The sequence below is a fragment of the Oncorhynchus nerka genome, linkage group LG25, assembly GCF_034236695.1.
Source record: "Oncorhynchus nerka isolate Pitt River linkage group LG25, Oner_Uvic_2.0, whole genome shotgun sequence".
NCBI classification, from domain to species: domain Eukaryota; kingdom Metazoa; phylum Chordata; class Actinopteri; order Salmoniformes; family Salmonidae; genus Oncorhynchus; species Oncorhynchus nerka.
The window spans coordinates 42941060-42963119 of NC_088420.1; the positions used below are offsets into that span (position 1 = coordinate 42941060).

Sequence of the window (22060 nt, forward strand, 5' to 3'; positions counted from 1 at the left end):
ACCGCGCTATAAAAGCAATTTTCAGTTTTCCCTCTCCCCGCTCAGACCACTCCGATACAGTCCTAGTAAAATGATAGGTAAAAACCTATTTTTGCCCATTTTAAATGGAAACCTATTACAGTAAGGTACTTAAATTGTTACCCATAAATGATTTGATATTGATATAAAAACGGCTGCATTGGGCCTTTAATAAAAGGTGTTAACATAAAGAGTTGGTTATAAGAGGAAAATAAGCAGTGGCAAAACACATACCAAGTATCATATTTGATCTTTATTGTGTCTCCACCTTGTCTGCAATTGATTTCTATGCATCTTTTTTGAAACACACATCCAGGAAGAAACAAAAACTGAGGAAAACATAAAATTATTCCTTCATAAATTCCATCTTAAACAAAAAAAAAAAGTGCTACAACAAATCACATACAAAAGACAAGTCTACAGAGTGACTCAGACACAGACAGTAGGAAATAGAGGAGGAGAAAGGGACGACAGGGGAGAGTGCTGTACTAGGTACAGTGGTAGTGTCATGTCATGGTAGAACATACAATCAGAGGGAAAAATGCAACCTGAAAAGTGATGCAGGTACATTGGTAATCTGGTGGTCCAGTGTGCTGGTACTTCAACCACCACTCTGTTCTTTTGTTGTCATATCAATAGAGGAATTGGCTACAGCACATACTGTATAGGACCAGGCTAGTGCCTGAGCATTGTGGAGTGAAATGTTGGACCGTAGGGAAGTGTGTTCTGAGGAAGGAGTGTAAAACATCAGGGATGTAGCGAGGGAGGTATAACAGAGGACAGCAAGGTGGAGAAATATAAAAAGCCCAGAGGAAAAGTAGCATTGGACACTAGGCAGTGGAGGCTGGTGGGAGGAGCTATAGGAGGACATTGTTATGGATGGAATGGAATTTAAAAAAGGGACGTATGAAACACATGGAAATGACATGTTTGACTCCGTACCATTCATTCCATTTCAGCCATACCAAATAGATCCTCCCACCAGCCTCCACTGATGCTAGGATGGTAGAAGAGGCAGGGAAGAAGGTAGAGGAGAAACATATAGTGAGATATGGCAGAGAGTGGCCCGATATCAACATAGTGCATCTGCTATTACTGATGATTTACCTTCACCACCAAAGACATATGGATCATAGAGTACCTTCACCCAACCAGGGTCAAGGCTATAGAGATGTTTTATGATGAAAGCTGATAAATAAATAAAAAAGAGCACATATGCAAAAAGTACACTGGTTGTCTAAGTCAGCCCTGGAGGACCCCTGTTAATGTCTCCACATAATTAGGTAGTGAAGGTTGAACCACAGTCCTCCCTGCCTGGCTTTGAAACAAGGAGATAAGGAAGTACGCCGATGCTCCATCATCACTACACAGACTCACTAATATAACGATTAGCAGTCCAGTAGTATGAACCGAAACCTTGTCCCCGATACTGCACTCTGGGTCTCACTACACACTCACTACTCCTCCGACATACTGCATCTTCACAGAAGTTTTCCACAGCAACATACTATACATAACCATGTGTCATATGTTAAATACGAGGTATAGTCATCATAGTTGTATCTTCCACTGCATACAGGAGAGTACACAACAAGAACAGCTTTAGGAGAATTTAAATACAAACATAATTTAAATTCCATTCCAGGTCCTCCACTGCCAGCCAACTCATCAGGAAATGACAGCTTTGTCCACAGACCATCTACAAGCAGAGGGGGGGGGGGGGGGTTGAAAGGATAGCAAGCCGTCCAGTTCATTCGATAATGATGACTGACAAAAAAGCAGTGTGAGGATTGGGATGTCTGTAGTGTGTGTGATCTAGTCACCAGTCTGGTAGTGACTACAGAGTGACTGTAGTGACCTGACATACAGCATCTTACAGAGCCATAGCTACTGAGAGAGAGAGAGAGCGAGAGCGAGCACACATTCACACTGTGAGTACACAGCTGCAGTCAGTCGGTTAATGCAGTCAATAGAAAACAATGAGCAGTGATGAGCACCTAATGGAATGAACAGTTCTCTAGTCTGCCGCAGGTAGGTTCCATCAGGATTATATAGAGATTTTTTTTAAACTGTCCACACCAAATAAAGCTTTAGAAATTGCACTCGTCGCCACGTTATTCCCAGGTCCTTATCCTTGTGATATTTACATTCAGTAGTTAGTCCAGGATGGGATACAAAAAAATAATCAAATGAAGTGATCTTAAAAACTGAAAACAAAGTATGTTTGTGTTACTTGACATCACTACTGCAATGCAAAGGCAGAAGACCGCCAGTATCTGTTCTGTGATAAAGACAGCACCTGTATTATCACAAGCACAAAAGGTTTCTGGTTCTGAGATTGTCTGTCTGTGTCAGCGACAGCCATCTTCTGCCCCCTGCAGATAGAGTCTAGTCATGAAGGCTACCTGCTCTTACGGGCTGAATTTACAGTTCAGAGTGTGTAGTGCGTGTGGTGTGTAGTGTGTGTGTGGTGCGTAGTGTATACACAGGTTGGACCAGGAAGCACCAGCGTGGCCACCCCTCTGTGCACTGGGATGCAGTTTTCCTATAGAATAAAACTGAACAGAGCAGGACCAGGTGGGACCAAAACTGGTCTGGGTGGGTCTGGTCTGGGCCTGGACTGGTGTGGAGGTGTGTATCTGGGCTTGGCTAGCGCAGTTTGAGCCTGAAGGCTGAGATCTCCATGGGCTCCAGGCTGACGGAGGAGTCGTTGGCCATAGGGGGGCTGGAGTACATCAGGGACAGCGACACGGGCTGGAGCAGCTGGAGGTCCAGGTTACGGAACAGAGACGACAAACCCAGCTGGAGGGATAGCCACAAGGAGAGAGATGTAGAGAGAGACAGACAAATACAGTTTGTGAAAGAGGGGTAGAGAGTGTGTTTGACAGAATAATCTTTCCAGACTACCATAATGACTCCAATTGCATGCGTGTGCAACCTACAGTACTATCCAGTTGTGTCTGTGGTGAGCCATGTGTGTAACCTACAGTACTATCCAGTTCCATTTCCATTTAAGTCATTTAGCAGACGCTCTTATCCAGAGCGACTTACAGTTTGTATCTGTGGTAAGCCATGTGTGTAACCTACAGTACTATCCAGTTGTGTCTGTGGTAAACCATGTGTGTAACCTACAGTACTATCCAGTTGTGTCTGTGGTGAGCCGTGTGTGTGGTTGAGGACCACTGACCTGTCCCTCGGTAGTGGTACAGTTGAAGCCGGGGTTGGGGGTCTCCAGACCACAGTCCAGACCTTTCCTATGCAGGATGAGGGCCGTGTAGGGAGACGGGGAGTGGCTGTCCTGCTACACGTCACACAAACAGCAAAGCAGAAACATATCAGCATCAATGGTAAACACACAGAACCCTACATGTATTATATCTTCCAGTATATTGACGCTCCACAAACAAGAGAATGTCTTCACTTCTAGTTACCTGGTGCTGGATGCTGCGCAGGTTGATCACGTGGAAGTCGCAGGGCAGAGCCCCTGTGAAGGGGGTGAAGGTGTGCAGGGGAGGGATGCCACGCTTCTTGGGCAGCACGGGCAGCGCAATCACCTCGTGGTTGAGGATGGCCGAGGTCAAGTGACTGAGCAGGGAGGGGAAGCTGGTTGGTCCACTGTCCACCACCTGAGAGGCAGAGAAACACATCACAACAGACAACACGGGTCATATCTGACAACTAACCCCATCCCACCGTGCGTAGCTTCAGCACTCAACACAGCAGGGAAGCTGCAGAGCTGAACAGCTGAAAACAATTATTTTAATTTTAAGCGCATATCCAATTCCAGGATGCTGCTATGGCAGACCTTTGAGCTACAGGGTAGAGGGCAGCTAAAACACAGGTTAAACTAAAGTTAAGAACTACAGCTATAGGACAGACTACCAGCCAGCTACGGCTGGGTAGCAAGCAACCTCACTGTTGCCGTGGCAACGTTACCTCTTGAGCACCGCCTCTCAGAGTGATTGTGATGAGCGAGTGAAACATGGAGGAGAGTTTGGCAAAGAAGCCAGCATGCTGGAGTGCAATGGAAGAGCAGACAGACAAAGATGACAAAAATAAATGAAAGGGGGTGACAAAAGAATGGAGGGACAGTGGTTAACAATTGCAGCATGAGAGATGAGACATTTTCAACAACTGCTGATAAACAGAATTCCTGGCTTACCCACTGTTTCCACTCAGACTATATTGGCTTCATTTGCTTGGATATGACACCTATAAACAAGATGCAGGAAGTTCCAGTAACTTCCATCTGAGGACTCTAGACTGACTGACCTTGTTGCCAGTGGACCTACTCTCCAGTAGGAGGCGGAAGCGGTTGGCCGTCTTCTTGTTGTCCTTCAGTCCCTGGCCCAGGCCGCGGTTATCATCTTGCATCAGCCGCCGGTCCAGAATCACCTCCAACTGGCCTGAAGTAGGGAAAAGCAGAGACATGCACATAGAGCTCTATCATAGATCCTGGATAGAATGCGATTTATGATTGACATTCCCATTGAGGACTTCCACCATTCTAACTGGGTGGGGATTCCTATGGGTTGAGAGCGTTGAGACAAAGATCATAGCATTGTCTTCTTCAAATTGGGTTGCCTATGGATGGTCAATTGCATTTTCCCTGCCTCTGTTGTGGTAAAAAGCTGAGGTATGGGCTGGAGTAATATAACCAAATTCATAAGAGCTAAAGATGCAAGGACTGGCCAAACTATGATATCAAAAAGGCTATATAGTGTTTGTTACATTTACTTAGTTTACAAACATTGGCTTAAGACAAGCTTATATTTTGGGTTCGACAGTTCAACTAAGCACATGAGGCATTTATAAGTGATATTCTTAAAGAGTCAATGGGTACATATCATTACGTCATGAATCCCAAAATTGATGTAGCAACTGCAGTCCTTCCCTACCGCTCTCTAGGCTGGTGGCACCCAGGGCCTGGGCAGAGTGCAGGGTGAGGCGGTGCTGGCTGTCCTGAATGTAGGCCTGGCTGGCGATTGGGTAGAAGTTGGCCTGCAGGGGGAGCTTCAGGAAGCGGCGTCGGGGCTGCATCTGTGGAAACATTACAGTATCGAGGTACATGTTGAAGCCAAAGGTCAGACATTCCATAGTGTAAAGTGTGTGTTGTGGTCTGACCTGGAATCCGTTGAGGTCTGTGTAGAAGGTGTCGTCATTCTGGATGTCAGTGACCAGCCGCATGGCCAGCTCCTTGTTAGACTGTTCTCTGATGTCCACCATGGTGGTGACATCCAGAGACAGACCATCCACACCTGGCACATTGTGTATGCGGATGGTCTGTTGGAAGTGCTGGTAGAAAGCCACTACCTCAGAGAAAAGAGGTCCCTCCACCACACGCACCACCGGAGGCTCCTTCTGACTGTAGGGCTGAAAGATGGAGAGACAGTGTGTTTCTCTAATGGTTAAGGTTAGGATTGAGGCAGGTTATTGATCCTAAAATGGTCTACATGTAACGTACTGTATCTCTAGTAGAGGTAGGAGGGTTTTAAAGCGTGCTCACCTTAGCCTTTCCGTCAGGCAGGAAGAGGTAAGCCCCGCTCTTATCCTTGGAGGACCGAGTACCATATGTCACAAACTGGATCTGAACCTTCAACTCCTGAGGGTCATCTTTGCGACGGATACTCTGCTCGAGAGACAGAAGGAGAGACCATATTATACATTACACTTCAACCAACTGATTCTGTGCTGCCTATTTGGAATTCATCAAATGAGAAAAGGGCCTTGGACGAATTTGATCATTTTAGTCAACTTTTAGGCTGAATTCCAAATCTGTTAGAGACAAAGCACAGTCAGTGGCTGCATCCCCAAATGACAGTCCAGGCCTTTGGCCAAAAGTACTGCATTACATAGGCTACTATCTTGGCTGCAGCCAGCCCTCTACCCCTCCACGCACCTCCAGCAGGCCTGTGGTTCCTGAGAAGCCCAGTGTGAGGGACTGGGTGGAGGTGTAGAAGGGTTGTGGGTCTGCCGTCTGGGAGCGGAGGGGGAGGGGATCCACGGCGTGGGCAGTCTGCCCCCGACCAGACAGCCTCAGCAGGGTCTCAGAGCGCAGCGTCATGGGGGTGTCGGCAGAGTCATACAGGTGGAACACAGCCAGGCCCAGGGCAGGCAGACGCACCATGAAGGAGGCCTGTAGACAGGACAGAACACAGTTAAAGACACACACGGCAGACAGACCGGGGCACTCATGCTACACCTAATATAATCAATGCATCTGTCAAATGAAGTACCAAGCAATGCCCATTAAGTAGCCACTGAGAGCACCACAAATTAAACCAGAAACCACACCTGGAAGACCTCTGCGCTCATCTGGCTAGCAGAGCTCCACTGGGCACTGAGCTGCACAGGGAGGGTCTGCCCGTCCTCTGTGAGCACCCTGACCCTGGCAGAGTTCACCAACACTGTAACCACACACAGCCTATCCTGCTCCACCGGGTTGAATAGCACCAGGTACCTGACGGAGAGACAGGGGGATATCAGTCACAAACACCGGACCCATGAGACTGTAGTGGGGCAGAGTGGAGGGGGTTACCTGGGTCCTGACTGGTCCAGTTCAATAAGAGTGCGCTGGGGCAGGGAGTCTTGGGTGGCACGTCTGTCATCCTATAGGATAAGGATATGAGTATGCGATTGTCAGTTGCACTGATTGCTTACACTAGAGAAGCACTGAGTAGTAGATCACAACTCCTGTCAACCACAGAATCCCATTGGAAAGTGACAGAAAAGAGAAGATAGACTTATATAAGCTATTGTAACACTAATGCATTGTTAGAGAGCTCCATGCCATGAACAGGTTGACACTCCCAGTCCTTCTCCCTCACCGTCTCTAGGAAGGGTTCTGTCTGGTAGAAGCGATACACATCCTTGTTCTTCATCACTAGGAAGTGGGCTGCGTTAATGATCACTCTTTTCAGGCCCTGCAGGGAGTGCAGTAACCTACAGGAGAGACAAAGGACCAAGGACACATCATCCTAATATTCTTGAAGTTTGAGACATGAGTGTCTTTTATCAAACCAGTGTCCCCAAACCAGGCACATCTCTATTCTGCATCTCTCTTAGCTACTGACCTGTTGCCGTAGTCAATGACCACGTTCTCCTTGGCGGTGCCTGTGATGGCATCGTGATGCTGGAAGAGGGCGACGGTACGCCTTGCGTCCGTCAGCAGGGTGTAGTCTGAAGTGGGGTAGCGGCCCTCCATGCCTGTGTGGCGAGCATGAGCCACGGCAAGACTGAACAGGATCTCTGCCCCCCTTTGGGAACACCACACAGGAATAGTTTAACAAAGACAAGTGAACCTTTGACAGTGTGCATGACAGGTTTCCATCTTCCAATTATTTAGCTTTTGAAAACTACACACGTGGCTAACATTGTTGAATTAACAACTGAGTGTAAGGCTCAGATGCCAACCTGCTGTTTCACAGGTGTATTGAAGCCATGTCTGTCTGTTTCCACCTGGCCTTACCGGAGATGGGACTCCAGCACGCGGTCCATGCTCTTGTAAAAGGGCCGGGAGGTGTAGTAGCCGCTCCAGTAATGGTCCTCGCGGTCTGCGTACGCAAAGAAGTCCCCGCTCAGCACCGGGTAGTCTGGGGGTCTAGCACCCTGGGGCACATTGTTGGCCTTGTAAACTGCAGTGAAGTATTCGGTCAGGGTCCCAAACTGGGCCTGGAGACATACAGGAACACAGGTGAGATTGATGTTTAGAGAGGACATTTTTAGATTCTATCAAAAACTAAATGTTCAATAACTAACAGACCAGAGGAGCCAGAGAATTGTGGGCTTGGTCTCTGACCTGCACGTGCATCTCTGGGTGAGAGTTCATGTAGTCAAAGAGTCTCTGGTAGTTGAGATACTGCTGGTCCCACTCCAGGGCCTTGTCGTAACGAAAGTCATCTCCCAGTGGAACCAGAACCACCTTACTGCGGAAAAGCTTCGACTTCTTTCGGTACTGGTCCAAGAGCAGGTGGGCCCTAGGGTGGAGAGAGAGGTTACACACATATTAACATCACAATTGTGGCTTGTGGGTACCAGTATTACAGGATTCAAAACAATAAATTCCTGAACAGTGCTTGCTTTAGAACAGTGGTTCCCAAACTTTTTACAGTCCCGTACCCCTTATTAAAACATTCAAAAACATTCATCCAGCTGCGTACCCCCTCTAGCACCAGGGTCAGCTCACTCTCAAATGTTGTATTTTGCCATCATTGTAAGTCTGCCACAAACACACATACAATACATTTATTAAACATAAGAAGGAGTGTGTTTGTCTCAACCCGGCTCGTGGGAAGTGACAAAGGACTCTTATAGGACCAGGGCACAAATAATTATATAATACTAATCAATCATTTTGCTCTTTATTTAGCCATCTTACATATAAAATCTTATTTGTTCATCAAAAATTGTGAATAACTCACCACAGATTAATGAGAAGGACGTGCTTGAAAGGATGCACATAACTCTGCAATGTTGGGTTGTATTAGAGAGAGTCTCAGTCTTAAATTATTTTCTACACACAAGTCTGTGCCTGTATTTAGTTCTCACGCTAGTGAGGGCCGAGAAGCCACTCTCACATAGGTACGTGGTTGCAAAGGGCATCAGTGTCTTAACAGTGCGATTTGCCAAGGCAAGAAACTCTGAGCGCAGCCCTATCCAGAAATCTGGCAGTGGTTTCTGATTAAATTCAATTTTCACAAAAGCGCTTGTTGCAATTTCAATGAGGCTCTCTTGTTCAGATATCGGTAAGTGGACTGGAGGCAGGGCATGAAAGGGATAACGAATCCAGTTGTTTGTGTCATCCATTTCAGGAAAGTACCTGGGGAATTGCGCACCCAGCTCACTCAGGTGCTTCGCTATATCACATTTGACATTGTCCGTAAACTTGAGTTAATTTGCACACAAAAAAAAAATCCTACAATGATGGAAATACCTGTGTGTTGTCCTTGTTAATGCAGACAGAGTAGCGTAGAGCTCCAACTTCTTAATCATAGCCTCAATTTTGTCCCGCACATTGAATATAGTTGCATTGAGTCCCTGTAATCCTAGATTCAAATGATTCAATTGAGAAAAAACATCACCCAGATAGGCTAGTCGTGTGAGAAACTCGTCATCATGCAAGCGGTCAGACAAGTGAAATTTACGGTCAGTAAATAACACACTAAGCTCGTCTCTCAATTCAAAAAAACGTGTCAATACTTTGCCCTCTTCTCCTTTCTCCCCTCTGATGACCAGGTGGCGAATCGCATCTCTGCATGTCTGGCAGACATATCAGTGTGGATGACGGATCACCACCTCAAGCTGAACCTCGGCAAGACGGAGCTGCTCTTCCTCCCGGGGAAGGACTGCCCGTTCCATGATCTCGCCATCACGGTTGACAACTCCATCGTGTCCTCCTCCCAGAGCGCTAAGAACCTTGGCGTGATCCTGGACAACACCCTGTCGTTCTCAACTAACATCAAGGCGGTGGCCCGTTCCTGTAGGTTCATGCTCTACAACATCCGCAGAGTACGACCCTGCCTCACACAGGAAGCGGCGCAGGTCCTAATCCAGGCACTTGTCATCTCCCGTCTGGATTACTGCAACTCGCTGTTGGCTGGGCTCCCTGCCTGTGCCATTAAACCCCTACAACTCATCCAGAACGCCGCAGCCCGTCTGGTGTTCAACCTTCCCAAGTTCTCTCACGTCACCCCGCTCCTCCGCTCTCTCCACTGGCTTCCAGTTGAAGCTCGCATCCGCTACAAGACCATGGTGCTTGCCTACGGAGCTGTGAGGGGAACGGCACCTCAGTACCTCCAGGCTCTGATCAGGCCCTACACCCAAACAAGGGCACTGCGTTCATCCACCTCTGGCCTGCTCGCCTCCCTAACACTGAGGAAGTACAGTTCCCGCTCAGCCCAGTCAAAACTGTTCGCTGCTCTGGCCCCCCAGTGGTGGAACAAACTCCCTCACGACGCCAGGACAGCGGAGTCAATCACCACCTTCCGGAGACACCTGAAACCCCACCTCTTTAAGGAATACCTAGGATAGGATAAAGTAATCCTTCTCACCCCCCCCTTAAACACTGGATGTCATAAGGTGAAAGCACCAATTTGTAAGTCGCTCTGGATAAGAGCGTCTGCTAAATGACTTAAATGTAGATGTAATAACCAGCGCTCTTCTGTATGTTGTAAAACCGTTACATGGTCGCTGCATAATGCAGAAAATACACAAGAGTTCAGGGGCCTTGCTTTAACAAAGTTAACCCTTTTCATTATAAAAACGTCTTTCAAGCTGTCAGGCATTCCCTTGGCAGCAAGAGCCTCTCGGTGGATGCTGCAGTGTACCCAAGTGGCATCGAGAGCAACTGCTTGCACGCGCGTTACCACTCCACTATGTCTCCCTGTCATGGCTTTTGCACTATCAGTACAGATACCAACACATCTTGACCACCAAAGTCCATTTGATGTTACAAAGCTGTCCAGTACTTTAAAAATATCCTCTCCTGTTGTCCTGGTTTCCAGAAGAGGATGTCTTCCTTAATTGACCCCCCATAAACATAATGAACATATACCAGGAGCTGTGCCAGGCCAGTCACGTCTGTTGGCTCATCCAACTGTAACGCATAGAATTCACTGGCTTGTGTGTGAAGCAGTAATTGTTTCAGAACATCCACTGATGTGTCGTGAAAGTGTTGTTTAAGGAAGACATTGTCTGTATAGTTTTTATGGCCTTTTCCCCCAGCATTGTCCCAGCCATATCCGCAGCAGCAGGAAGAATGAAGTCCTCCACAATAGTATGGGGCTTGCCTGTCCTAGCCACTCTGTAGCTCACCATATAAGACGCTTCTAGCCCCTTCTTATTAATGGTATCTGCTGCTTTTATACATGTCTTACTACTCAAAAGTAGTCTTAATTGTCGCTCAAAAACCTCCTGTGGTTTATTTTTCAAATTGGTATGTTTTGTTTCTAAATGTCTACGCAACCGTGAAGGTTTCATCGAGTTGTGAGATAGTACTTCTGCACATATAACACACAGTGGCTGAGGAAAGGCACTACTCCAAATATAAGTGAAACCCAACTCAATGTAGTTCTCATCATATTTGCACCTCTTCGATGGTCCAACATCCCCGTCTGTTGTTTGGTGCTATCCCGGGTTAGGGGACGACGGTAGCTCGTCGGCTGCATCAGATTCACAACTGTCAGTGTCTATGCTAGCTGGGCTAACAATAAATGTAGAATTACTGATGCTAGCATTGGATGTGCTTGTGGAAGCAGAATAACTTGTGTCATATATAGGTGCAGGTGTAGTACTGCTGGTAGTAGCAGTACTACCAGTAGAGCTGGTATGTGTCTATGGACGCAGGCCTTACAACGAAATGAGTAGCAGCTACGTTTGGTTACATACGGACCGTTAAGTGGAATTCCCGCGAGAGAGTAACGGTTAATGTGATTGGATGTTAATTATTTGACGAGGCTACCTGTATTTGACATTGTGTTGTTATTTCACTGAACACTAGATGGTTTAATTGTATTTGTGGCAGTAACACGAGGCTACTCAGGCGAGAGAAACCGCACCGAAATGTATAGCCCCGCTGGAAAATATAAATGGACTGTTAGAAAACGTGAGAAATAATAATAATAATAATAATAATAATAAGTATTTATTATTTTAAATGTGAATCACATTTTTATTTGGCGTACCCCCGACGGTTTGGGAATATCTGCTTTAGAATATTGACATTATTGGCAATAGCAACGTTTCTGTTTAGTGACCTTGGTCAAAGCATACATTTAATGAAAAGGAGAAAGCTTGCAAGCAGTGTGCAGAAATGTCTTCTTTTGAAATGCATTACATATTCAATCACATCTCTTAGATGTGTGAGTGCATCCCAGTGCAATGCCAGTGTTACAGGACAATAGATGACTGTACATGACCTTAGAAAATGGATTATATATTTTTTAAAAAGGACCTTTAATGGAAAAAGGCAATCAATAGATTTCAGTTCGAGAACTATTTTCTATTAGCCTCTCTCTGGAATATGTGCTTTGTAGAGTTCTATGAGGAGTTTCTTTTTTCTACACAAAACTAGTGATTGACAAGCAAGTTGCAGTGACGGTCTCCAAAGCCAGTTGCATCTTTCCTGTATTTCTCCACCCACACCCCCTGTTCTACTGCAGAGCTCTGACATCTCCTCACCCCCAATCCCCCACACAGTCCCTGGAAATGCTCCTTGACCCACATTCCCCCCCCAGCAGTGTGGTGTACAAGGCCCCGGGGAGGCTCTCTCTGCTTGGCTCACCTCTCTGCCACGTTGGCCTCCACCACGGCCCGCGGAGGAACCTTCCAAGGACAGTTGACCCGGCCTCCTGGCAGCCTCTTAAAGTCGAACTGGCAGCAGATCTTGGGGTCCGGCCCGCAGGTGTGTGGCACGTCATAACTGTAGAAGGGCATCATGTGGCAGAAGATGTCCGTGCCCGACTTTTGGTCTGGCAATACAAACAAAAGGAAGAAAATAGTTGACTTATTTGTAGTTTGTGAATATAAAAAGTTCAATGTAAATACAAGCAAGGAACACAGTTACTGTTCTTTGTTCAAACTATAAAATTGGCCATTGCCACATTTCCCACAAACTCAATTTGACTTTGAAAGACAGTCCAGAGTTGCAGCGCATTCCAGAGAGAAAAGCACATTATGGTGTAAATAGAGGAGATGGTTTTCCTGGGAGCAGACCAGCCAGCCACTGACCCCAGGCCTGCCTCCACATGAATTCCAGGCTGCGGCTGGAGGCAAAGTGCTTCTTTATGGAGTAATGGACCCTCTGGATGAGCATGCTGGTCAGGTTGGCCCTCTTCAGCAGGTAGGGCATGGTGGCACTATGGCCAAAGGGGTCCACAGCCCAGCCTGACCGGGGGGTCACACCTACGGTAGGGCACAGCACAGGAGGGTTAATATCATGGAAAATACAACAAGAGCATGGTGCACAGTTGATATGTCATCTTAAAGGAACTCATACAGTAACAGAAGACAGAACTATGTCCAAAGTCATACAGGATTTCACACAATATGCACAAAAGGTGTCATTGCAAAGTTATCCGCTCAGAGTTTGAATCAGTTTATCTTTCAAATGCTTCCGCTCCAAACCGTAGGGTACAAAGCCCCTTGCATGAATAAGAAAAAGTGTCTCGGAGAGGGCAGACGTGTCACTTACCCACGTTCTTTTCCAGCCACTGATGGCCTTCTATGAGCTGGTCGATCATGGCAAAGTAGTGAACGTTGGCCTCATCACTCATCACCCAGCCTCCAGTCACCATCTCCAGCTGACCTCCTAGGATTAACCTGAGACATCCACACAGTAGGGAGGTGAGAAAAAGCAAACTCTTACTCCGAGCCACTGCATTAACCAGAAAGCAGCATGTCAGGAGTATCTAGTCTCTATGACGAGGCAGATGTAGAGCACATTAGTTAATTACTGTAGATCACCCTGCTAATGTGGCCTGGCAGGTTGTTTACAGCCTGTGATAAGTGATACTGAAAATATACTGTTTTGCTAGTTAGGTAGACATTCACAGCTGGATGAGTTCCTCATTACAGAAAACACCTGAAATCAAATCTACCAAGACGGGCACTATTGACTCTTCCCCCATGTGGGCAATCCTCAAAAGACAGCTCCAATACATTAAGGAAGAATCCATTTGGGCAGTAGTAAGATGCCTGAGAGCTAGTACTGTGACTGTGAGACACTTACTTGCGCATGGCTTCCTGCTTGTGCATGTCAGCGCTCTCCCACCACTTGGCGAAATAGGAGATCTCGGACCAGATGAACTTCCTGCGTGGGTCCTCAGTCAACTTCACCAGCATGTTGTTGAAGATGTGCTGCGTCTGGTCTGTGTAGTACTTATCAAATGTCTTTATCCAGCCTGCCGGGATGGGAGACAGCAGCACAGAGGTAATGAGCAAAACAATACAGATCAGGAGAAACAGGGTCCTGTTCAGTAGGACTGGCAGTACTGAAGCAAAACGCTTCAACTGAAAACGGGAGTTCCTTATTGGAAAAGTTCCTGAGGTAGGCTTTGGCTACCTCCCTGATTCAAAGCATTTATGGGTCTACAAAATATGACCATGTATTGTACTGTACCATTTCCAATAGTGTATTCTGCCATGACAAGATGAGGGGTAAGAGCAGGTCAGCAGTACAGTACCATACAAAACAGCTGTGCGGTATTAAAAATAACACCCGTTTTATTATTTAAACATGGAAACTGTGCCTTACAATGAGCCACCTTGAATGCATTGTCAAAGGATGAGATGCATGTAGCAACTGATAATGTAATACCTGCTAATAATTTAACAACATTGGCATTTAAAATGTAATAAATGCTGATAATGTGATAAATTGCCAATAATGTAGTAAATGCTGAATGCATAACTTAACGTTTTTGCGTATGAAATCATTATTACATTATGCATCGATTATTACAATATAAAGTGGGTTTAAAAAAAATACACAAATGTAACAATTTAAAATTGCTTTCTTTAATAGCATGCATATTAAGCGTCACACACTTGAGGAACACTTTGCATTCATTGCCACAACAAACTTGCAATTTGAAGACACACCTTGTAGTCATGCGATTAGCTAAATTGTAATGATCACAAAAATATTCAACAAGAGTTTCACTCCTCCTTATCCCAGGACTGACCAAGCTACTTTGCCTTAGAGTGCAGATGGAACCAGACTCATGTCAGACTGATTCACTCACACACACTAAACCCATTGGTTCGGTGCCAAAAACTGTGTTTTTTTCCACTACTGCCTTAAGTCCTCTTAAGAGCCTCACATATGGAAGTTCTACATAGTGAAAGGGGCCTTTTACCAATGCGTTGTCTGCAGGTCTTGTTATGACTCTACGCCAGTCCTGCCATTAGACCTACTTCACTTTACCTGCAGTCTTGTTAAACCTTAAAAGCTCTGGCCTGGCTTTAGGAGGACATCCCAGAACAAAAGAAAAAACAGCTTTAGCGTGATTCACTGACAACAGTCCCAATGGTCTCTCATAGCTCTCCGCAGACCCAAGACTAGCTGTGAACATTTACTCAGTGACACCTTAGTAATGAGTAAAGTCAATTCTAATTCAAATGGAAGCATAATGAATGGCCATTCCTGTTCTTGAGTGACAACCTGCAGGATCTACCACAGTCAACAAGTCAATAACTGTCAAGTTAGCTAGCGGGCCTCACACTGGCTGTAAATAAATCTAATGGAACTGTCAATCTCTGGCTAAAATCAAATCTTGTGCCAAGTAACAGACATTCTAATCTAAAAATAGCCTAGACGTTGGCATTCTAATGTAATTATGTCACTCCATTTGTCAATCCTGTCATCAGCAGGTAATAGCAAAACATGAAAAATGTATTGAATTGTGGTAAGACCCAAAAAATAAAAGGTCTTCCCTGTCACTAGGCCTCAATCACACTTTGCAGTTTTGAAACAGCAAGGTAAATCTACTACCTGACCTCGTCCAATAAGAAACCCTAATTTTCATTAACCATTTCATAATGTTTTGCTAAGGTGTGCTCTGAAGAAACTTGCTTTTGAGGCATGCCTCACCTGGGTCGTTGTGGGAGTGAGGGACCACAAACACCTGCAGAGGCTCACTGTCCCACTCCCCAGGCTCATAGGTGATCTCAAAGCCCTGCTTCCACACACCCCCATCCACATTGTCAAACTTCAGCAGGGAGTACACGTCCAGCATCTGGAAGACAACAGACCGAAGTTGGCAAAGTGGTGAGGGTGGAGAGAAGAGGCAAATCACATGAAATCGGTAATCTCTCACCTTAAATGTGTCACGTAGACAAGAGACAGTGTGTTAACAATTACATATGCATATAGCCTACTGATTGGCAACAGAACAATACCAAGAAAGTCCCTGGAGAGCAGCTCACCTGCAGGTCGGTCTGTCCACGGCGGCCCTGGGCAAACTGGCAGTCCTGGGGCTTGACAGAGAGGAAAGTGGGGCGTCCGTCGAAGGGCAGGACCCAGGAGCCGTTGGCACTGCGGAAAGGCAGCTGTCCGCTGGGGGACACAGCGCCGGTGTCAGTCAGCTCCAGGACAGAGTCCTTGATGTGGCTGATGATCTGGTGGTTCTCCTCCAGTAGCTGCTCCAGCTGTTCTATGCGGTTCTGCAGAACAGAGATCTGGCTCTAGAATGCAGGAGGAAAAAGGCACCGGGAGGAAAATGGGGATGAACGTCACAGGAGGAGCTAAACATGGCAAGCAAGTCTATTTGGATGGATACACTACTTCACTGTCCCCTCCCCAAAGGAAACACTGTTGTGAAAATCCAGGTCGTTGTTCACTCAAGCTGTTGCAAATACGTAAATGAATAAATAAAAGCAAACAATTTATGGGTCCTATTTGAGGCAAATGCCAAAAAACAAGTTTAGGCCAACATGACAAAAATCCTGTCAGAAACAATTCAATCCAGGCTTCATTATTTACACTGTTGCTGGAGCGGGTCTTCAGGTCACAAATATCAGCACAGCTGTGGTGGCTGGGCATCTCTACACATGGTGTATATGAAAATAGCTCAATGCCTCTCAGAATACAGTACAAAATAAATGGATAAATGAATTATTTAAACATGTGTGCATCTCACCAATTAGGCCCTAGAGTATTATACGTTTGATAATTACAGCTTTGATGTAACTCAAATTCAAAGGAAAAGTGTTCATTAAACTTGAAAAAGGTACTGCCTCTGGCTTGTAACAGCACACAGATGTATCACAACAATGTGGTGTTTGATTGCAGACAAGGGTTGAGACTAACAAGCTTACTAGTGGTGCCATGTCTATAGATGTCTTACCCTTGGGAAGTTCCCGCCGCCGTTCTGTCTCCTTGCAGGGTCGTGTTGGACTCTGTCCAACATCAGGTATAAGGAGAATACTGCCACACAGAATATGGCTCCTCCACACACAGTCACCTGCTTCTTCAACTTCATCCTTTAGCCTGTAGAAAAGCCTTTTGAGGGGCAAAAATAAATAAATAAATACCTTGACTTGTAGTTCTTTACCTCCAAGATAAGCGGGAATGGTCCTTAGTTAGGACAGAGTGGAGTGCAGTCCTTGGAGTGCAAAAAGTGCCTGAAAGTGACCGGCAGGACCAGTGTCAGCAACAGTTCCCCAACCTTGCCTGCACTCCCTTAGACCTCCATTAACCAGAACAGTCAGGGGCGGAACAGTTGGCAGAGAAGGTGGATGTAAGGGTGTAGGTGTGGTGAGGGACATAGGGTACTTAAATCAGCAGTAGCTGGCAAGCAGTCTGTCAGCTCCGGCCAAACCACAGTCGGGCTCCTTCAAAGTGGCCCTTGTGCTCCCAACCATCCAAACCTGAGATTTGCGGAGGAGGGGAAAAAAAACAAGCACTAAACAGCGAGGGCTCAAACAGGGAGCCTACTGTCTCCGCAGCATGGTGTCTGTGTGTGTGTGTGCAATCCTTTGGTCCAGTCCAACTCCCTGGGCTGTGTCTAATTCTTTAGCACTGGCAGAGTCCCCTTTCAATCTGGTTGGCTGCCAGGGCATAGCCATAACAGTAAGCACATGGCTTCAGTGGTGCGGAGAAACAGGGGTGAATGAAGAACTTGGCTACAGGTACCACCAGCTCTTTAGATAGTCTTTTTCGCTTGGCTCAAAGCACTCCAGTATGAGACAAATGTCACTACGATGCTCTCTTTGACAAAGCCTAAGCATATCAACAATGGCAAAAAAAAGACCTTTCCTAGGTCACGTTTGCATCATGTTTAAATGATGTCCTAGGGTCCTTTTCTGAAGCCGGAGGGTAATAATCTCAGTTTAAGGAAGCATGGCCAAAACAACTATGTAATCCTGCATTTAGTACTCAGTAAAATGCTGTATGCAAGTGTGTAGGAGAGGGGAGTCACAGGCAGATCTTGATAAAGAATGTATACCAAGAAGCAAAATAACCATGCTGAGCCCAGTGGCCTGGATTTCAGGACACTTGCTAGCTAAAGAAAGACAGGTGTTCCTCCTTCCAACAGCAAATCCTGTATGATCATAATCCCATCAACTAACAGGCTGTCAGTGACAGCCTTGCCATGGGGATTTGTGATGATAAGACTCAACACTTACACTGGCTGCAAAACAACTAAATGGTTCCCAATTCAAAAATGATGTGTTGGGCCATCTGTGCATGATGACTAAACCTCTCCTAACATGGAAATGACAGGCTCCAGTGATATTAGCTAAGTAAAGTATTCTGCCTTTAATATAAATGAGCTTGCAATCTTTGCTAGGAAAAGTCACTGTTGCAAGCTCCACATTTTGCAATGGCATAAATCACTACATGAGGATATCAGACTCCAAAGACTAGATTTGATTATTTCCCATGCGTGAGCTTGTAAGAAAAAGATGGGCCACTGACTGCTGATTCCCCTTCATCAATACAGATGATGGAAACCGACGTGGTAAAGAAATATCAGTTTGTGGAAATGTATCCTTGTTTGTCGAACCTGTAAATGAAAACAGCAGCAATCAGTGAAGTCAAATAAAGCTCCGGAATAGTTAATGGTGATTTCCCCGTGTGTGGGATGAGGTGTGAAGCAACAATAACATGGCAACTCAATCATTCTTCATCTTTCAAGCAAATAAGTATCAATATAGCTAGCTAGCTATCAATATCTAGTGATACCCAGTGACAAATATATTTTTCGATGCTAGCTAGCTAACTTTACTGAGAGAATCTATGCATACTCACGTTACCCCTACCTATATCTACAAATTAACACAATTACCAGTACCCCTGCACATTGACTCGGTACAGGTATCCCCGTTATTGTATTGTGTAACTTTTATTTTATTTATTTTTACTTTAGTTGATTTAGTAAATGTTTTCTAAACTATATTTGCTTAAAACTTAAAAAGCATTGTTGGTTAAGGGCGTGTAAGTAAGCATTTCACAGTAAGGTCCTGTTGTATTCGGCACATGTGACAAATAAAGCTTTCATTGGATAGTCAATGTCATTGTATTTTTAAATGAGCTAGGTAGTTCCAAATAGGATACCATTCATACACAGGCATAAACTATGATTCATGCAGTCATGCCTGACAGACAGCTAGCTATATTAGCTAGGATCTACAATGACAGGTTGGGTGGATTTGCAACAATTTGAGTGTACCCTAGTGTACATACGTTTCAATCTGTGCGGTGAGTCAACTCAACTGACATTAGAAAAAAAATACACTACATTGCAAGAGCTACATCAGCTAGCATCATTTGAATGAACAATCTACATCACCATGGCAATCCAGCATCAATTGATAGAACATTCTAAATTACCATTTAAATTATTGCATCGCAATACCTGGCAGTCACTGCGAGTGTACCTATGAGTTTACCAGTCAACTTGTCAGGGTTAGAGCGTCCAAGTCCGTTCTATTTCTATGGGTAGGCATTTCTCTGTTACCATAACAACTTAGCTAGCTAGTTAGCCTGTCTGTTTCATTTGTGCCTGCTAGCTAGCTAGCTAGTTAGCTAGCATGTGCTGTTACATTACTGCATTAGCAAGCTTGCTTCAGCAATCCTTTTGCCACTGGAGTCTGCACTCATCTCTGACCTGACTGACTGACAGCTGTGGGCACAATCCCACGGCTCAAACACTGTAAGGTTTGCTAGCTAACGTAACGTTAGTTATCTGACTACACAACCAGTTAGCTAGCATTAGCCTGGCTACCAGTAACTAGCTAGCTAGCTCAGTGTCAAAGAAATCAACCTACCAGTCAGAGTCAAATCATCCCGAATATCTGTTTTCGGGACACATAAAAGAAATTGACGTTATGATGCCCGTGGACGGTTATCCATAGCTACCGAATGGTTTTCTGTTTCGCCGTCAGCAATAGATTGGATATGCGTGTCAGAGACGAAAGAGGAACCGAAATATCCCACTCCCTCATTTTTTTTTCTTTCAATGAGGTGAGGAGGAGGAGTCTACCGACGTGCCCATAGGCGACTTCAGTCACCATTCATTTTCTGGATTCGGGGTCATTCAAACATCGTTTTAAGCTTTGTTTAGCTGGTGACAGTTACAGCCGATTTCTGGATTGTATATCGATTCTCTCTCCTTAAATATGTGTTATCTGATTTATTCGTTTCAGTCTCTGAAACTTTTAATCAAACTTTTCGCCTCCGGCTCCTGATGTCAGGGCACAAAAACAAGTCTCCTGAATTAGCCTAGTGCGCCCAGCTATATCCTTCCCGAGTTTTCCTTGGCTAAACTAGCTGGCTAGCGGAACTATGCTAATCCTCACTGCCAAACTTCATAAATACTGCACCCTCAACTTCAAAACGAATTTGCTAGTTATACAATAATTGATCAAAGAAATTCGCTGGAAAGATCTTGAAATTATTTACTGTAAGAAAACGGTGGCGAAGGTCATCATTACTACTTAACGCGGATCTAAGTTCAGTTTTGAGATCCACCGGCATTGACGTAGGGTTAGCTGGACGTTTCTGACTGGTCTTGGAACTGTGACGACGGGCAGCCTATCCCTGCTTGGCTCTATGGGCTAAGAAGTGATTCTGCCAACACTGACAGATATGTACCACAGGTTGGTGGCACGTTAATTGGGGACGACGGGCTCGTGGTAATGGCTGGAGCGGAATCAATGGAACCGTATCAAGTACATCAAACACATGGTTTGATGCCATTCCATTCGCTCCGTTCCAGACGTTATTATGAGCCGTCCTCCCCTCAGCAGCCACCACTGATATGTACAGTCTTGTACCCTTAATCTTATTTGATTTAAATCTGACTTTATTAATATAATGCATAATCCTAGAATGACATGAGAAAATAGCAATTCTACAGATCACAATGACTACGATGAATGGCTAAATTACTTCCGGACAGGAAGGGTCAACAGATCTCCTCCTGCTACTCTGAGGGGACATACTTTTCACGCCACTACAATACAAAGTGATTTTTGCAAACTCACCCTTTCCCTAACCTTAACCTCAGACTCCTAACCTGCTACTAAAAAGTCACTATGGTATCGAAGTGGCATGAAAATAGTGCTTCCCGTCTATGGGAGAGCACCCCTTAACCTCTTACAGTGAAATAATACCATGCTATTGTTTGTGGAGAGTGCACAATTATGAACTTGAAAATGTATTAATAAACCAATTAGGCACATGTTGGCAGTCGATACAACATTTTGAACAGAAATGCATTGGTTCATTGGATCACTCTAAAACTTTGCATATTACATTTACATTACATTTAAGTCATTTAGCAGACGCTCTTATCCAGAGCGACTTACAAATTGGTGCATTCACCTTATGACATCCAGTGGAACAGCCACTTTACAATAGTGCATCTAAATCTTTTAAGGGGGGGTGAGAAGGATTACTTTATCCTATCCTATCATATACACTGCTGTTATTTAGTGGCCAAAATCTAAATTGTGCCTGGACTGGAATAATACATTATGGCCTTTCTCTTGCATTTCAAAGATTGTTTTTTTTTCTTTGTATTATCTTTTACCAGATTCTCCTACATTAATTTCACTTTTCCACAACCTTCAAAGGGTTTTCTTTTCAAATGGTATCAAGAATATGCATATCCCTGCTTCAGGTCTTGAGCTACAGGCAGTTAGATTTGGGTATGTCATTTTAGGCGAAAATTGAAAAAAAGTGTCGGATCCTGTAAGCAGACAGGAACTGACCATTTATTTTAACGTATTCATCATCTTTGTTTTAGCCTAGCGCGATTGATTGAGACCTGCAAAGCTTTGTGGGATGTACTCAAAAGCCAATGATTAAATAACCATCTATATCTTAAATCGATTTTTATGTGCACTCAGAAAAGTTGTTACATTATGATGAACTTTGTGAAATATGTTTTGATAACATTTGGTCCATCTGAGAATGTGTTATTTTGTTCAATAAAAAATATCCTTCATTTTTATTATATTGCAGAGTATTATGACATAAACATATAGCAGAGTGCCTGACTATTCAGCTAATTATCTACTAGTGATGGATGATGAC

The 22060-nt window shown here is 44.9% G+C and overlaps 1 protein-coding gene across 3 annotated transcripts; it reads right to left on the reverse strand.

Moving 5' to 3' along the window:
- Nucleotides 1-251: 251 nt before the first annotated feature.
- On the reverse strand, nt 252-20327 carry LOC115109522 (mannosidase, alpha, class 2A, member 2). 3 transcript variants are annotated; one of them, XM_029634488.2, is made up of 23 exons: nt 19789-20327; nt 16863-17017; nt 15943-16200; nt 15608-15752; nt 13745-13916; nt 13208-13335; nt 12745-12918; nt 12299-12485; nt 7817-7994; nt 7487-7689; nt 7092-7274; nt 6846-6960; nt 6557-6627; nt 6313-6478; nt 5918-6154; nt 5525-5647; nt 5143-5391; nt 4917-5058; nt 4291-4424; nt 3955-4032; nt 3450-3644; nt 3206-3319; nt 252-2820 (listed from the first exon to the last, which is right to left on the reverse strand). In XM_029634488.2, the coding sequence occupies exons 2-23, from the start codon at nt 16995-16997 to the stop codon at nt 2668-2670; spliced, it is 3540 nt and encodes a 1179-aa protein (XP_029490348.2). In that variant the 5' UTR covers nt 16998-17017; nt 19789-20327; the 3' UTR covers nt 252-2667. The 3 variants fall into 3 exon arrangements, with proteins under 3 accessions (XP_029490348.2, XP_029490347.2, XP_029490349.2); XM_029634487.2 differs by having other exon boundaries at nt 16863-18524; XM_029634489.2 differs by lacking the exon at nt 3955-4032 and having other exon boundaries at nt 16863-18524; nt 19789-20325.
- Between the last annotated feature and the right edge of the window lie 1733 nt (nt 20328-22060).

What these genes read in the sequence shown, in the direction of transcription:
- LOC115109522 (XM_029634488.2), bottom strand. Translation starts at nt 16,997, where the DNA reads ATGAAGTTGAAGAAGCAGGTGACTGTGTGTGGAGGAGCCATATTCTGT. An exon ending in CAGACCTCAACGGATTCCAG is followed by an intron (nt 5,059 to 5,142) that starts GTCAGACCACAA and finishes ATGTTTCCACAG; the next exon opens with ATGCAGCCCCGACGCCGCTT. An exon ending in GTACCACTACCGAGGGACAG is followed by an intron (nt 2,821 to 3,205) that starts GTCAGTGGTCCT and finishes CTATCCCTCCAG; the next exon opens with CTGGGTTTGTCGTCTCTGTT.